At 44.8% G+C, this 16,894-nt stretch overlaps 1 protein-coding gene across 10 annotated transcripts; it reads left to right on the top strand.

Annotated features, from left to right (window-relative positions):
* The first annotated feature begins 39 nt into the window (after nt 1-39).
* ITFG2 (integrin alpha FG-GAP repeat containing 2) lies at nt 40-16,547 on the top strand. Of its 10 annotated transcripts, none has more exons than XM_046909755.1 (12): nt 40-132; nt 1,250-1,345; nt 1,807-1,848; nt 5,276-5,444; nt 5,755-5,894; nt 6,270-6,418; nt 7,538-7,632; nt 10,019-10,072; nt 11,490-11,581; nt 12,713-12,830; nt 13,431-13,604; nt 13,757-16,547. In XM_046909755.1, the coding sequence occupies exons 2-12, from the start codon at nt 1,343-1,345 to the stop codon at nt 13,912-13,914; spliced, it is 1,194 nt and encodes a 397-aa protein (XP_046765711.1). In that variant the 5' UTR covers nt 40-132; nt 1,250-1,342; the 3' UTR covers nt 13,915-16,547. The 10 variants fall into 10 exon arrangements, with proteins under 10 accessions (XP_046765711.1, XP_004938146.2, XP_046765699.1 ...); XM_004938089.5 differs by having other exon boundaries at nt 40-143; XM_046909743.1 differs by having other exon boundaries at nt 40-230; nt 5,342-5,444.
* Nucleotides 16,548-16,894: the final 347 nt, after the last annotated feature.

Here is a 16,894-nt window from a genome sequence, read left to right as displayed (position 1 = left end):
GCTCCGCCCCCGCGACCGCCTCAGCTCCTCCTCCACTTTGACGTCATTCCCCCTCGCTTAGGCACGCGGAGTCGCCATCGCATTCCTGTCGGCCCAGTGTAGGCTCCGGTGCGGTAGCGAGCGGCTGCGGCGGTATGCGGTCTGTGAGTTACGTGCAGCGTGTGGCACTTGAGTTCTGCGGCAGCCTCTTTCCGCACGCCATCTGCTTGGGGGACGCTGACAACGACACGGTGCGGCCGTGACGCGGTAGCGGCGGGATCTGTTCCAGTCTTGAGCGGACGGGCGCCGCGGGGCTGCGTGGCGGGCACACATGCGAGCCTAGCGGAGCTACGCGGGGGGCTGCAGCGCGTGGTGGGCGGGCGGACAGAGAAGGTCGCTCATAAATGGAATGTTTCCGTCTCTGGATTACAGCCAATCAACGTTTGCGTTACCATTGGACGTCGTAGGCACCGCTTGTCGTAAAGTTCTTAGGGAAATTAACTTTTGGTCCCAGGGAGAGACGTTGCCACCGTTGCACGACTGGAAATGTAGAGTTGTGGGGAAACGATTTGTTGTAGTGTAGTGGATCACTAATGGAGTAAAGTCGAGGTTAATTGTCTCTTGATCTATATGATGGATGGATGTGCATTAGCACTACTTGTGTCAGCCCCACAAATGGCTGTTCTTGAAATGTCTGATTTGGCTGTAATTAGGAAGAGATTAGCTTTGAACACATATATGAAGATTGTCTCAACAGACAAATTTTCTTATAGCCCTACCCTGCTATCCTGGAAAGTGTCATAGCTTGCCATGTGAACTAGTGTTACATGGGGTAATGTGCAAAGGGAGTAATGCATAAAATTGAAGTAGAGACAATGCAGAGTATGGCATATGTAGGCTCATTAGCAGGAGGAGATGGTGACTCTTCAGCAGTCATCTTTCAAGAAGTAATCGCTGTTTAGTCAGTTTGTCAGTGAGGCTGAAGATCCAGTGTAAATGTATTGTGTTCTTGCAGATTTTTTCTGGAGGATTACTTTCTCCACATCTTCCTCAGATGAATCAAGAAAGCCCAAGTCAGCTGTTTTGTCTGCTTGTGTAAAATGGGTGCTCTTAATTTTTTTCCTAGACCTTCTCTACTGTTTCAAGCTTTTAACTTTTGTTGTTTTGCTGATTCTTACAGTTCAGGTATGAAATCTGTAATTCTCACTGTGCTGGGAATACTATGTTACTGCAGTTGTGCACTTCTTACTAACCCAATTTTCTTGTACAGCTGAATGAGCTAGTGGTAGGAGACACCAATGGGAAACTCTATGTGTACAAAAATGATGACAGCAAACCCTGGACTGTACGATCCTGCCAAGGAATGGTCAGTTCTTGACAAAGCTTTTAACTGGTTTGGCCCTTTTGTGTATGTACATATTATTGTCCTTGATCACTGCTATGGAATATGAAAGCCAGAGAGGAGTGGCAGCCAGAACTGCTTCTGATGTCTTTCATCTAGTGATGTAAGTCCCTCTTGCTTACAGCAAGTCCTTTGGACTAGAAGTTATGAGCAAAGTACTGAACAAACACAGTAACTGTTGGGCCTTCTCCCACCTTGAACCTGTTCCTGTGCACTGTGAATTTTGCCCCAGAGCTCTGGACAGCTCTGTGGCTCATGTGTTTTTGTCCTGGACTGTTCTTTTTGTCATTAAAAAGGCTGTTCGAGTTCAAGAGACTATTTGTGAGAAGAGGGGGGGGGGGGTAGGGCAGGGGTTTATCTAAAAGTGCTTCTTTGGATTGCCTTCTCTTATAGATGGACTCCTAAGATCTTCTTTTCTCTTGCAGCTTACATGTGTTGGTGTGGGAGATGTATGCAATAAAGGAAAGGTGAGAGCAATCAAACTCTCCCCATCTTTGTCTGTAGGGCAAATGGGGAGTGCTTAGGAGATTTAGCTCATGTCCGTCCAGAGTGTGGAGGAGAACAGATGGTAGGTGTTTTCCCTCCAGGATCTGCCCTCATGCATAGAATTTTAACGCTTCTATTCTAAAACTGTTTTTGTGCTTATGTGTAACCTGTATCTCATCTGTCTGTAAACACCATACAAGTCTGAGTGAGCAAAGAGATCTTATCTTTAGGAAGCACGGCTGATAAGCACATCATCCTGTGTGAGTGCCATGAAGCTTCAGGGGTTTAAGGATTACTCCTTTTTCTTGGTGGCTTTTATCCAGCTGTACTGGGCCCTATTGCAGGTCATGGCTCTTCTGCTGCTTAACTGTATGTGTTTAAGGTCACCTAAAGAAGACAGCCACAGAATAGTCTCAACTTCCAATCAAATTCTAGTGGGTCTAATATGACTTCTTCTGGGGGCTTGCTATTTTTGAGAGTTAAACAAATGACTAAGAAGTCAAAGATTCTCACTTTAGGCACCCTGCCTAAAATACTGTGCTCCAGGGGAGAGCAGAGCTGAAGTGAGGTTAGAGTAAGCCGTATATTGGAAATTGCACGCACACATCAGCTTGATATCCTATTCTGAAATGATGAACCCTTTGGACCGTTTGGACCCTTCAGGACCTGGGTGGTTTGTATACTGGTGGTATGGTTTTGTGATTTTTGTTGGCGGTATTCCACATCATAACATCATGTAAAGCAGTGGGAGTTAAAGAGTTAATGTTCTGGTTCTGGGGACTGCCTTTTTTGGGCATTTTGGTTCTTGGAGAGGAGGGAAGGAGTGGCATTCCCCAGAGGACTTCAGGCCCAGAGGAAGAAAGATGGAGCTCCTGGCAGGTCACCAGCCTCTCCCTCTTGCTCGCTCTCCCGGTCCATGGTGGAGAAGCACGTGGTCCCCGCCTACTTTCACCTGTAGTGGTATCACAGAATCACAGAATGGCCTGGGTTGGAAGGGACCTCAAGGATCATGAATCTCCAGGCCCCCCTGCCACAGGCAGGGTCACCAGCCTCCACATTTAATACTCGACATTTAATATTAGACTATTCCACATTTAATACTAGGCTGCACAGAGCCCCATCCAACCTGGCCTTGAACATCTCCAGGGACGGAGCATCCACAACCTCTTACAACCTTCAGTCGAATAACTGAAGAAACTGGGGCTGTTTAGTCTGGAGAAAATGAGGCTGAGGGGAGACCTTATTGCTCACTTCCAATATCTGAAAGGTACTTAAAGTGAGAGTGGGGTTGTTCTCTTCTCACTGGTGACAGGTGACAGGATGAGGGGAAATGGCCTTAAGTTGCTGGATATGAGGAAAAACTTTACAGAAAGGGTTGTTAAGCACTGAAATAGGCTTCCCAGGTAGGTTGAGTCCCAGGTTGAGTCACCATCCCTGGATGTGTTTAAAAACACTTGGATGGTTTTGGATGTGGTGCCTGGGGACATGATGTAGCAGAGGATTGTTAGTGTTAGGGTAGTATGGTTAGGTTGTGGTTGGACTCGATGATCTTTAAGGTCTTTTCCAACCTTAGCAATTCTATGATTCTCTCTGGGCAGCCTGTTCCAGCACCTCACCACTCTCATGGTAAACAACTTCCCCATGACATCCAACTTCAATCTTCCCTCCTTCAGCTTTAAACCATTTCCCCTTGTCCTGCTACTATCTACCCTTGTAAAGAGTTGACGTGCCTTGTGTTCATAGGCTCCCTTGAGGCACTGGAAGGCTGCAAGGAGGTCACCTCGCAACCTTCTCTTCTCCAGTCTGAACAAGCCCAGCTCCCTCAGCCTGTATTCATAGGGGAGGTGCTCCAACCTTCTGAGCATCTTTGTGGCCCTCCTCTGGACCCTCTCCAACAGCTCTCTGTCTTTCTTGTAGTGGGGGCCCCAGACTTGGACACAGTATTCCAGGTGGGGCCTCACAAGGGCAGAGTAGAGAGGGACAATCACTTCCCTGTCCCTGCTGGCCACCCCTCTTCTGATGGAGCCCAGGGTACCATTTGCTTTCCGAGCTGCAAGAACACACTGCTGGCTCATGTTCAGTTTTTTATCCACCAGGACCCCCAGGTCCTTCTCTGCAGGGCTGCTCTGAAAGACTGCTCCTTCCAGTGTGCATATATGCCTGGGATTCCTCCAGCCCAAGTGCAAAACCTCGTACTTTGCTGTGTTGAACCTCATTAGATTTACCTGGGCCCACCTTTTGAGTCTGTTGGAATGGCATCCCTTCCTTGCACTGTGTCAACTGCACCACTCAGCTTGGTGTCATCAGCAAACTTGCTGAGGGTGCACTCAATTCTGTCATCAATGTCATTGATAAAGCTATTAAAGAGCGCCGGTCCCAAGACAGTCCTGTGAAGGTCACCGCTCGTTACCGGCCTCCATTTGGACATAGAACCATTAATTACCACCCTCTGTCTGCAGCCTTTCAACCCATTCCTTATCCATCAAGTGGTCCACCCATCAAATCCACATCCCTCCAATTTGGAGATAAAAACGTGGTGGGGGATCATAACAAAGGCCTTGCTCAAATCCAGGTAAATGACATCGGTCGCCTTCCCTTTGCCCACCGATGCCATCACTCTGTCATAAAAGGCCACCAGATTGGTTAGGCATCACCTTCCCCTGGCGAAGCCGTGCTGGCTGTCTCACAAGCTCATTCTTCATGTGACCAAGCATGTTGTCCAGGAGGATCTGTTCCATGATCTTCCCAGATACAAAGGTGAGACTCACCGGCCTGTAGTTCCCTGGGTCCTCCTTGCTCCCTTTCTTACAAATGGGAGTGACATGACCCTTCCTCCAGTCGTCCGGGACCTCACCTGGCAACCATGATGTTTCAAATATGATGGAGAGCAGCTTGGCACCCACCTCAGACAGCTCCTTCAGTACCCTGGGATGCATGTCATCCGGCCCCATAGACTTGTACACATTCAGTCTCACGAGGCAGTAGAGTAAGGCCTTGGTTTTGGACATTCTTTCTCTCATTTTGTTTGATTTTGTTGGATTTAGTAAATTAACGTTCCTCCTCAGATCGTTGCCATCACTCTGTTGTTTTTTTCTTTAGACCCATCTACTATCTCATCCCCTGTTTTTTCTCTCTCCCGAGGTGCTGGCCCACAAGTGCCCTGCCTCATTAGTCATGGGGCTGGGCTGGACCGGCCATAAATGGTTGACACTTTTTTCCTTCCTCTCTTTTGTTTTTTTTCTTTCTTTCTTTCTTTCGTCCCCCTGTCACGGACACAGATCTAGAGATAACGCCTTAACAACTGGCCAGAAATAGTCTCTTGTTCCCTTGTATCAGTCATTGATCTTCCCTTGCCCTGCTACAATTTCTAAAATAAAAAAATAACACAAGGACTGTTCTATTTCTTAGAATCTTGCAGTGGCAGTGAGTGCAGAAGGTTGGTTTCATCTTTTTGATCTGACTTCCCCTTCAAAGCACCCAGATGCTTCAGGCCACCATGAGTTAGCGGAAGAGCAGAAGCCAGTGTTCAAGCAACATATTCCTGCCAACACCAAGGTCATGCTGATCAGTGACATAGGTGAGTAGGACAGCAAGGATGGGAGTTCAGGGTGAGGGAATTTGGGGGCATGAAGTGGTGATGGGGAGAGAGAAAGTGTATGGAGCACGCAGAAGAAAATGATTATCTAGCTGAAACTGTAGCTTTAACAAAGACAGTCCTTGAGAGGAGCAAGAATTTAAAAATTTTTTCCAAAGTGTGAGTTCTTGTATAGGATTGGGATCCTCAAGGATGCTGCTTAATGGAAACCAGTGCAGTGGTTTCTGGATGTTGAGGATTTTGCAGTTATGAAGGCCTAAGAGAGCCCTTCTGTCTCCTGGTTTCTCTGCAGATGGAGATGGGAAGTGTGAGCTGGTTGTAGGTTACACTGACAGAGTGGTGCGTGCCTTCCGCTGGGAGGACTTATCGGAGAATTCAGACCATGTCTGTGGGCAGCTGATCCTGCTAAAGAAATGGTTACTGGAAGGTCAGGTAAGGATATGGGAAGAGGCACGAAATCTCAGTCCTATCAACAAAGTCATTGTTATCTTGATGGCTTGAAAGGAGATTTGCCCAGCAGTTACCCTGTGCATGCAGGGAAGCTGGTGTGATGTTCTGGGCAGCCATTAGCTTCTCTCACTTGACTAGAGAACATTTTCCGCTAAGGGTGTTCTTAAGTGGCTTTTGCTAGGTGAAGATGCCTTTTACTTGGATATTTTCCTGTATCTGGCTTTGTTCAGCTCATGCTCAGCTTCTATGAGGAAATCTGCTGTAGTCAGATTTAGGTACGAGTTGCACAGTAGAAACTTTTAAGTTACGTAAGGTTCTAAGTTCTACTCTATCTTTGTCTATCCTGTGTCAGTACAGGTGGATAGCCTTTCTGTGAATCCAGGCCCTGATGGCTTGCCAGAGATGATGGTGTCCCAGCCAGGCTGCGGTTATGCCATTCTGCTGTGCACCTGGGACTCTGAGCAACAACCCACGATAGAGGGGAGAGACAGGTCTTCCCCAAGCAGGTGAACAGTGTCTGTGTGGAGTAGATGTGGAGATTCTACTGTAGATGCCTATCACAAGAGGGCACCATCACCACTGTCTTTCTGAGGGGGAATGCTGTCATCCTAGTGAAGCCAGTACCTGTGATGAACTACCTGCTGGGAGTTCATGGCTTAAGTTTCCCGAGTGCCCATGAATTCATCCTAGAGATGAATACTGTTTTCGTTGTGTCCTGCTCTTCTTCTCAGGTTGGCCAAGGAATGAGTGACATAGATCTCAATAAAGAGGAGTAGTCAGGGGAGCTGTCCAATTATGGGAAGGGTGGCATCTGTAAGGCTGAGCCAAGGCCAATTAATCTGAAGTCCTGAGAAGACACTACTGGTTTCTTTCAGGTAGGGCAGGATTTCCTAACAAAGACCTGGCAGCCACTGCTGTAAATTACAAGCAGGAAAATCAGAACGAGCAGTGAGGTTATTTTCCCTGTTCACGCACTCCTGTGCTGTTCTGTGGGACGTTAAGGAAGACCCAGAAAACCTATAGGATGGAAGCTGGGCAAATCTTGATGTCTTAGAGACCTTAATGAAAGTACCTTAATGAAAGACCTTAATGAAGTACCTCCCTGGCCAGAACCCACGCCCAGACATGATCTCTGACTCACTTGTTCAACCATAGACAGACAGTTTTCCTGAATGAATAGCATTCAGGCATGTGTCACAGAAAATAAGTTAAAAAAATCACCAATCTCCTTGTTTAGAATAGATATTTTATTGACTTACTTGAGTTCTTTCTAGTTTTATGATGCTACAAATCACTAGGTCTTATTTTTTAATCATTAGCAAGTTTCTGTCATTCCTGGGGTGGTGTGTTTTCTTTTCATTGCTTTTTGTCAGCAAGTAATCCTTCTTGCTGACAAATCCTAATAGTGATGATTGAAATGCCCCCTACTTAGAGCAATCTGTCATTTTTTGCTTTGGGGATAGCATACTGTTCCTGAGTAATTCATTAAAGGGTCAGCCTGTGCACAGACTCTATCCATCTCTAGACTTGGAGAGTTCTGGAGTACTCTGCTCTTCAGATTGTTCTGACACAGGACGAGGCATGATCTCCTAACCTTTCCTGATGCCTGCGTTTTTTCTCCCTAGGGAGGCCCCTCTTCGAGACGTTATTCTCCACCAAACATCTGGCCGGATTCACAACAAGAATGTTTCCACTCATCTGATTGGTAGCATTGGCCGAGGTGAGAGGTTAGGAGCTTGGGGTCCCTGCCTCAACAGTTGTTTCTGATATTTGTTCAATATGTCAGTCCAGTGCGAAATCAGATTTCCAGTGGCTGAAAATTAAAAATTTTGGGGGTTAGATCCTAGAACAGAAGGATCTCATCTCCCGTTGGTCTGCCTCTGAAGAACAGCTAAATGTTTGCTTTTGAACTTTCTACAGACTTTGGACCTTCCCTTGGTTATTCTTCACCCAGCAGAAGTTTTCCTGTATCCTCCACTTGCTTGCATTTACTCGTCTTGAATGTCTGAAGCCCTGCTCCTGCAGATATACTAGATTCTTGCTTTTGCATGACTGCAGCTTCTGCCCTCTTCCTAATTACCTAGATGCACCTCTTCCTTTCCACAGTCTCATTTTTAATTTCTTGCATTTGAACACTTGATTCCTCTAGCAGCAATATCTCGCCCTTCCTTTACCTGTGGATACCAACCTCTCCAGAGCTGCTTCCATATTTCATTTATATTGCTGTCCTTTGTCTCCTTTCAGTTTATACTGTTCAGCTGTTATCTGTAACTGCTGGTTTCTCTCAGCCCTAACCTACTGCTTTTGTATTCAGGCATTTCTTACGTGCTACTAGTGCTTCCCTCATGCAACTGGCTGAATATGCTGAACACTGTTTTGGTACATCCAGAGAATACAAGTTTCACACTCCCTTGCCCATACGCTCCATAATGCAAGGAAGAAGAAGATTCAAAGCACGGGTCACTTTCCCTCCTTGTCTGCAACTGGCTGGAATTGATCTGCATTTGTATTATCATCTGCAGTGCTGTCTGAGGAGGAATTAGGCTGTCCAGTATGATTAGAGCTGAGGGAGAAGGACAACTGACCGAACCTCCCCCTCCCACCCTTTCCCTTCTCCACAGAGTACAATTCCTACCCAGTTGCTAAGCTTGTCATATTTTCAACATCTCAGCTGCTGCAAGTACCATGATCACTGGAGCATGAAATCAGTTATTTCACTACATACAAAACCTGCAGAATAAGGGATGAGAAGTTTGTAAAAAGCCCCTTGGTGCTGGAACAGCAGTAATGAGACAGCTAAAGTGTGTCATGCTGACCAGTTTGTAGAGGGCACAGCAGATCATTCAGAATAGAGTGAGTCTAGATGAATGTCAACTACAGGCAGTGTAGCACCCAACTGGCTAACTGTTTGCTATAAATGACCCTGTAGAAATAGGGTAGTCTGTGTTCTGGGGTGTTGTAGCCTGGAGCTATGCATGGGTGGCGGAGGTAGGCTTGCAGTACAGTGTCATTTTGGGAAAGCTGTCTGGGGAAAGCATGAAACTGCTTTCAACTCTTCTGGCTTGCCACTGACTGACAGGTTTCCTGGGTTGCTGCAGACCTCAAGGAGACTGTGCCTCCTTTGACATTGTCACTGCAAACATAAAATGCAGCTGTAGTTGAGTACAGCTCCAGCCTTCCGCAACCAACTGTGATATCACTTCCAAAACTTTTATCTTGCATGTCCCTTCTGACTAGTGGACAGGTAGAAAGTTTACTGAAGTGGTGGTCAGGGAAGTCTTGTCTTTGGGTTTAGTTAGTCCTGTGCACAGTGGTGTGATACACAGGCTTCAGAGAGGAACTGCTTGCAGGAAGTTCACAGCTGTAGGAACTAGTAAAGCCAGAGCTTTGAGCACTGAGACAGATACCTAATCTACTCCCAAAGTAAGAGCTCTGTAACATCTGAGCAGTGTTTGCTGAGTGGTAACCACAGTTTCTGTGCAGTTTTCATCTAGTGGAAATGATAATATTGGTAGCATGATCTCAACAGACTCAGGAGCTGCCATGAAGGTGCTTTTGTGCCGCTTTGACTGAAATGTAGTCCTTCTAGTGGGATCTGTTTTTTCCTCTTGTTTCTGGAACAACTGAAGGCCACATTCCTATCCCTGAAGGAAACAGTGGGGGTATAGTTGTAATATTCATTTAGCTTAGGCTATTATCCACATTGTCCCTTTGTGATTGTTGTGCCTGTGTTTGTGCATTTTTGGAACCTAGAGAGGGTATGATGATGTTAACTGCAACCAGAACTGCTGAAGGCCTGCATACATATGGCATAAAAAAACTCCTAGAAGCAGTCAGCAGAGCCAGACATGCCCATATCAATGCCAACTAAAGCTATTGGATTCTTGGGTTTACACTGACAGTAGTGCCTTACAAATAAAAGCTGGCATGAGGTAGGATTGGTTGCAAGACTGCAGATACCTGTTACGCAAAGTTTCAAGACTGGGCAAAAAAGAGGGTAGTATGGGTCAGCTTGTTGTTTTGAATCTTTTTTTTTTTTTTTCAGGAGAGGGAAGGAACAATCCTCATAAATAGGTTTCAACTGTAGTTCTCTTCTGCATTTACAGGCTGCTCCAGTGTGGGTAATGGCTCGGGTCTCTTTGCCCTATGTACACTTGATGGTGAGTCCTACCACTGTCCTGGAAGAAGGGCCTCTGAGAAAGCCCAAGGCTTGTCCTTAATTAACATTAATTAATAATAAGTAGGGAACAAGTGCACAGTGCTTTTGATTTTGAAAGAAGAGGGAACTGGGCTTCAGAAATTTTTCGTGATGCAGGCAAAAGAATTTGACTCCAGCTCCTTTGGGTGACGTGTTTGTTTGTTTTCTTTTTTTTTTTTTCAGTGTCTTAGTATGACTTTTTTTGCTTTTATACTCCCTTCATCATTCAAAGCATTTTACAAACATTTATTACTCATATGGCACCATGGCCTATGGGGATAGAACTTTTAAAGCTTGGGCCAAAACCGAAAGCTTGAAACTAGAGTTAGCATCTGCTAAGCATCTCCTAAGCTGCATGCTTACCCAATACTTAAACAACTGTTTGAGATGCCAATTTAGCAGTGCAGTTCATGTAAACAAGAGCCTGTAAACCATAGCAGAGATATGCCTTTGTACTTGAAGAGATTTGAGTTGTTTCCAAAAGCAATAAAGGAAATGGATGCTGAAACTCAAGTATTGGTAGCGAAGAGCTTGCCTCATGCTGGCCTGGAGCCATGTTTTTCTGTTCCATTGCAGACTGAGAAGTGATAGGACAGACTAAATCTAATGAACTGAATGGGGGGATTCTGTTCAATGAGCAGCTGTATGGAGACTAGGTATCTGTATTCCTAGATAGGCAGCCTGGCCTGTATAGGCAAGATGTCTGTCTGCCCTATGATGTCCTACTAGGGAGTTTCTGATTCTTGTTTGGGCCTTAACTGTGAAGCTGCCTCAATGGGCAAAGCTTCCAGTCGTGCCATGATTCCTTCATGAGCCTTACTGAGGTGGGAGGGCACAGTGAGGATAGGTTCATGTTTATGTTATATGACCTTCTGCATCTCCCACTAGTTTCCAGCACCTTACCTGGTACTTTCACAGTACCTCTGGATAATAGGAAAATGGTATGAGGTAAGTGTTTAGAATCGTTTTAGCATTCAGGAGGCCACTTCTATGCTACTAGCCAGTAACTTTTCAGCTGATACCTCCTCTCTTGAGGTTGCGTGATCTGTGGGACATGGTGAGAGGATTCTAGTTTATGTGGTCTCATGTGAAAGCTGTTGATGTACTGTACCCAGGGATCATGTTTTGAACAGTTTTCTTCTTAGGGTGCAAGCCAATTAGCAGAGCTGCTGGCATTTGTTCCTGTTTCCTGTTACTGCTGAAAATACAATCAACTACTGTCCCTCCCAGAAATGAGACTGCTGTCAGCTACTGTCTGCACTATGCTCTCCCCTCCATGTGCAGACCATGAGTGCTGAAAGAGTATGTGGGGCCCAGTGTTAGCAGACATCGTGTTCCCTTTTAATATTTTCAGGACAATCTTCTTTTTTCCTCTTCAGGGACATTGAAACTCATGGAAGGGGCAGACAAGCTGCTGTGGTCTGTGCAGGTTGATCACCAGCTATTTGCACTGGAAAAGCTGGATGTTACTGTGAGTACTATATGAATAGGTCTGAGAGTGAAGGATTGAAGACAGAAGTTCAACATATCTTTTCTGTGTATAAATTTAGGAAGGGCAGAGACAGTATTGCAGCATCTGAGGCACAGACTCAGATGTGAATGATCCAAGTTGTTTATTACAGGTTCTAACATCCCTTATATACATTCACAAGTTTAGGACTAGAGGGAGTGGCTTCAAACTGCGCCAGCGGAGGTTCAGGCTGGATGTTAGGAAGTACTACTTCTCTGAAAGGTGGTGAGGCACTGGAATGGGCTGCCCAGAGAGGTGGTGGAGTCACCGACCCTTTAGGTGTTCAAGGAGTGTTTGAACATTGTGTTGAGGGTCATGGTTTAGTGAGAACCATTGGTGATGGGTGAATGGTTGGACTGGATGATCCTGTGGGTCTTTTCCAACCTTTGTGATTGTATGATTCTATGATTTTCTTTTAACTTTCCCACCACCTTTACATGTTAACAAAACATTCCACAAACAGTCCTTAACTGCACACAGGCACTTATTCCAATCAGAGCCATGAGTTTTTCCTAGTCACGCACTCTTTCTCCAGTCAGGGTCATCATCACGAGGCCATCACACAGTTTACTTGACTTTGCTTTTCTCTTCTTCTGGAGATTGGTTCTCAGTGTTGCTTTCTCATGCTGTTTATCTTGCTCCACAGCTGCTGCTCTGAATAGTCTTTCTTGTATTCCCACAGAGTATGACTCAGCTGAAAAAATGCTGGGATTATTGCAGGATGATACACTTAGAGCTCTGACTATGCCAGCGCATTCCGCACTCATGTCAGTCTGTCTTCCTCCAAGAGATTGAGTTGTGTCTGCCTATTTGACCTAGTGAGCACAGCATCTTGCTATGAATTTTTCCATCCCCTAACTGCTCTTTTATCTCATTGCAAAATTGAAAAGTTTTGCAAATTGTCAATACCTCAGTTGTCTACAGGCTCATAGGATACATAAGGATTGTAATAGGGAAGGAAGAGTTGGTTTCCAAGTTAATGAAGAGTGTTATCTTGTTCATTTAGTAGTGCTCTGCCTCTGAATAAGCAGAAAGATTATTGACTGCCTCTGAGAATTGTTGATGCCTGTGCTAATCTTACGGTTCCTGCAGGGCAATGGACACGAGGAGGTAATTGCCTGTGCATGGGATGGCCAAACGTACATCATCGATCACAATCGCACAGTTGCCAGATTTCAAGCAGATGAGAATGTCAGTGCATTCTGTGCAGGTGAGAATTTTGACTGCAGAGCCAGCCCTCACATTTCTCCGTAAGAGCTACTGCTCTCCTCTGGGGGCCCTGTGATCTTTTGTCTGCCTGCAGTGGGGAATAATTTTCCTGGGGTGTATATTCTGCAGGAAGAGGCACAGCTAATCTTCCCTCTAGTGGAATCTGGGAAAACCAGAAAGTGGGGGTGATGCTGGGGTATGGCTGTGATGGGTTTAGTTAATTTTTTTTTTCTTTTTCTGTCCAATCTGAGAATGCTACAGTGTTTTCTTCTCCATTGCTTTTTAATGTGCAGTCTTGTAAGCTGTTCTCACTTGAGATATGGACCCCCCATGGAGCCAGCCTGAGCCTTGACTTTGTTAATTCCTCTCTCTCAGACTTGTAAAAAGCAGCTTGCAAATCCGCAAGCTTCATACGTTAATGACAGTTTAGAGTCAACTGAATTGTCTCAGAAGAGCTTAACATAGCCAAGTCCATCTCTGTTCTTCCCCTCCCTTAGTGCTCTCTGTTAATGTCTTTGTTATCTCATCCTGAGAAGTTACCTATTTGCCTTCTCTGTATTTTGAGAAGTAGCCAGATTTTCCATGCTTCTGCTCTTTGTAGGCCTATATGCATGCAAACAAGGAAGCAACAGCCCCTGCCTGGTTTATGTCAGCTTCAGTCAGAAGATTTACATCTACTGGGATGTGCAGCTGGAGAGAATGGAATCCACCAATCTCTTAAAAATCCTGGAGAGTGACCCAGAGTTTGGCAGTCTCCTGCAGGAGCTGGGTGTAGGTGAGTGCACAGAATGAGCGATGTACAAGAAAAAAGAGAGGAAAAGATGCTGGTGCTAGAGAAGTGGAGTTCTGGGTACTTGTTGAGGAGAAGGGCTACTTAACCTGTTGAGAATCCCTGCCAATTGTCTTTTATCTTTTTTTTTTCTGTAGAAAAAAGTGATGCTTCTTCAATCCAAGATCTGATTTACAAAACACTGTATTTTCCTGAGAAACTACAGCCTAACAGCCCCTTGCAGTGTCAGAATCCTGCTGGAACAAACTCCTCTGCCCACCACACTGTCATCCAGAATCCCTTACAAGACTCATAAAGGTGAACATCTTCCATCCCATTGGAAACACTCTTCTGACTGGAACTGAGCGTTCACCCTGCATGATAGTATTCTCAGCTTGTCTCTTCTATCTCAGCTGAATTTGGATGGGAGTAATAGGCTCACCTGCTATATTACATCTGTATCTTCACCCATTTGTATAATGTTTTACTGGACATGCATAATGGATGGAGCAGTCCCTTCACTATTATGGCAGCCTGAGAGGGTTGGATATGAGAGCAAATATTATTAATTTGGTGATTTTGTGTTAGCAAACAATAACATTTAAAGATCTTGAAGGCTGTTATTTAAAAGCTTGCTGTGCTATGCTCTGCAAAATATCCAAGAGCTGTCCTAACAGGGAGAATGAATTTTGTGTGGAGGAATAGGGTGTCTTGCCATTGGATCAAAAAGTCTGTTGCTCTTGTATGGGAGGACAGGACTTTTTACATAATACTGCAGCTGTTCTTTTTTGTTTGTTTGTTTTTGTTTTTGCACTTTCCATTTCTAAATTAATGAAATATTTATAGAGGACAGAATCAGTCCTCTGTATCTGATGGCTGTGAAAATTGAAGCACAAAGCAATAAAGTGATACAACCTGCTTTCTAACAGTGAGCACTCCTATTGCTTCTCAGAACAGCATTCTTGCATCTCTGACTACTCTGTAACCACAGTGGAATTTTTTCCCCATTTTAATGACCTCTCAGAAGCATTTTTGCATGCTCCCATATAATACTAAGTGCTTGTATATAACTGGACTAATGAGGCAAGAGCTCTGAAGTCACAGTAATGCTTTGGTACCAGTGTTGCTCAGATTAGTGGAAGTTGTGAGCAGCAGGGCTTGAATTTGTTGTCTATGGAGAGCTAACAGTGTAGGAACCACATACTAATGGGATAAATAAGGAGTTGTTTTGGGGCTGCTCAGCTCTGGACTGTAACTTCAGGGAGTTCCGTCAGCTGTCATGATGCTGCGATAAACAGCCACCTGTCCCACTGGGCAATCACCATACAGAGCATAGCCTTAGCTGCTGGCAGTGCAGTGTGACTTGGGCTCTCATCATTCCCACTGTGCTTTCCTAATAGTGATGAGTCCTGTACTGGCTATTAGTTAGGTCATAGTAAATTGGCCTCCCTCTAATTTCAGGTTTCTGTTTCCAACAACCTAGAGCTGCTGTTCTGATGGCCAGAACAAGTGAGGATTCTCATTTTTCTCCCTCAGAATTTCAGGTGAAGCAGTAGCAGCTACCCTTCTCTCTTCTCCTGTGGCCCAGCTGTAGAGGTGGGATGAACAGGCTGGTTCTGAGATACATTCCTAGTCCTGTTGCTACTTGATTTTAATCTTCAGAATTAGCAGACCTGACACTGAGGGACCACAGTGCAGCAGAGTTCTGCAACACAGGTTACCGAGAACATATTGTGTGGGAACTGTTGAATCATGGCCCGAACCACTGATTGATCACCTGAGGCAAGCACTGAGTAAGCCACGGGAGCACAGGTGAAGGCAATTCACCTGTGTGACCAGAAGGGGTGGAACCTGGCTCCACCTCTCCTAGACCCCATTTAAGGGCTGACTGCCTCGGGAGAAGGATCTCTTTCTGGAGGTCACTCCCTTTGGAGTTTTTCTGGGCACCTAAGACATGGGAAGTGCTTCCATTTATTTTTTTATTATCCCTTTCTACTGTGATAATCCTTCTAGTTATACAACCTGTAAAATAGCAGCCTAACCATACCGCTCTGCTAATTGTATATTTGTTGATTGTATGCATATAACGGATCAACAGGCATATGTGTTGTGGCATGTGCTGTTCCATCCATAAAACAAGTTGCTGTTCTTTATCTGTGTTGGGTTGTGTATTTTCTCCTCATGCCTCCTTAATTCTGTGGCCTCTGCCTCCTACACTGGGGACATAAACAGGATAATTACAAATAACAGCAGTGTCTTGAGTTCTCACTCATGGTTTGCACAACCTGGTGTGTGTACAGCTGCCCAGGTGATGGACTCTTGCTGTATGTGCTTTGATGAAAATAGAGCACTACCACAATTTGTGCTTCTCATGGCCCCACTTAGCATCTTGTTTGGCTTTGGTGAGGCAAGCAGTTTCCATAGAAATACTCTTCTTGAGCCCATGTTGGGATCTCAGAGGTTCCTGCAACGATTGCCTGGAACATTTCATTTGTCACTGGTTGAGCTAATCTGTTAGCTGGGTCTTACAGGCTGTTATAGTGCTACTGCATTAAAACTTCCTGACCCATAACAGCAAAAGAAGATTGTCTACGCTCATTAACAGAGAACATCTTAGCGCTGGCAGTTTATGCCAAATGGGAATCTTTCTTAGCAACACAAGCATAAGGGGGATACAAATAGTTGTATGACTGAAACTGATCTATGCGAAACAAATTTTGCCATACAGGTCAAATGATAAGCAGTTCAAATTGATCTACTGTTGAAATGTTGATTTATTTTAGTCAGAACAGGAAAGTGTTAAACCATCTTAAAATATAACAAAACATGTAAATGTTGCAACTTGTGCAGCTTAGGCCTCTTCTCCTGTTGGATAACATTGCTTTGTGCTGTACAAGCCCAAGAATGCTTCTTTGTGGAAAATAAAGGTCAGAAGGTATGGACACTATATACTATGGGTGTACAACTTTTTTGCTTGTCTGGGCCACACTGAGTGAATGGGAATCATCTTGCACCACATCTAAAATATATAATAATGTATAAAATCTCATAAACAGGCATGATAAAATTTTTGAGTTGAATATTAGACTGTAGCTGCATACATAGCAAATACACATGTAATGTATTTAGATCAACTAAAAATGGAGTCCCAAATACAGAGGGGGGGGGGGGGAGGGGGGATTTTTTTTTTATCTCAAAACCTATTCTCAAAATGTTTTTTCAAAACAGAAAGCAAGGCTGCATATTTTTCACTGTTCACAGGACTGTGTTTAGCCAGCATATCAAAATGCATGAAA

The sequence above is a fragment of the Gallus gallus genome, chromosome 1 (genome assembly GCF_016699485.2).
Source record: "Gallus gallus isolate bGalGal1 chromosome 1, bGalGal1.mat.broiler.GRCg7b, whole genome shotgun sequence".
Taxonomy (NCBI): Eukaryota; Metazoa; Chordata; class Aves; order Galliformes; family Phasianidae; genus Gallus; species Gallus gallus.
The sequence above is the reverse complement of the archived record's forward strand: the minus strand, read 5'-3'. Positions and strand labels throughout refer to the sequence as shown.

Coding starts and splice junctions, on each gene's coding strand:
- ITFG2 (XM_416486.8), top strand. CDS start 135: ATGCGGTCTGTGAGTTACGTGCAGCGTGTGGCACTTGAGTTCTGCGGC. Junction 11,582..12,712: donor TGGAAAAGCTGGATGTTACT/GTGAGTACTATA, acceptor CGGTTCCTGCAG/GGCAATGGACACGAGGAGGT. Junction 12,831..13,430: donor TGTCAGTGCATTCTGTGCAG/GTGAGAATTTTG, acceptor TGCTCTTTGTAG/GCCTATATGCATGCAAACAA.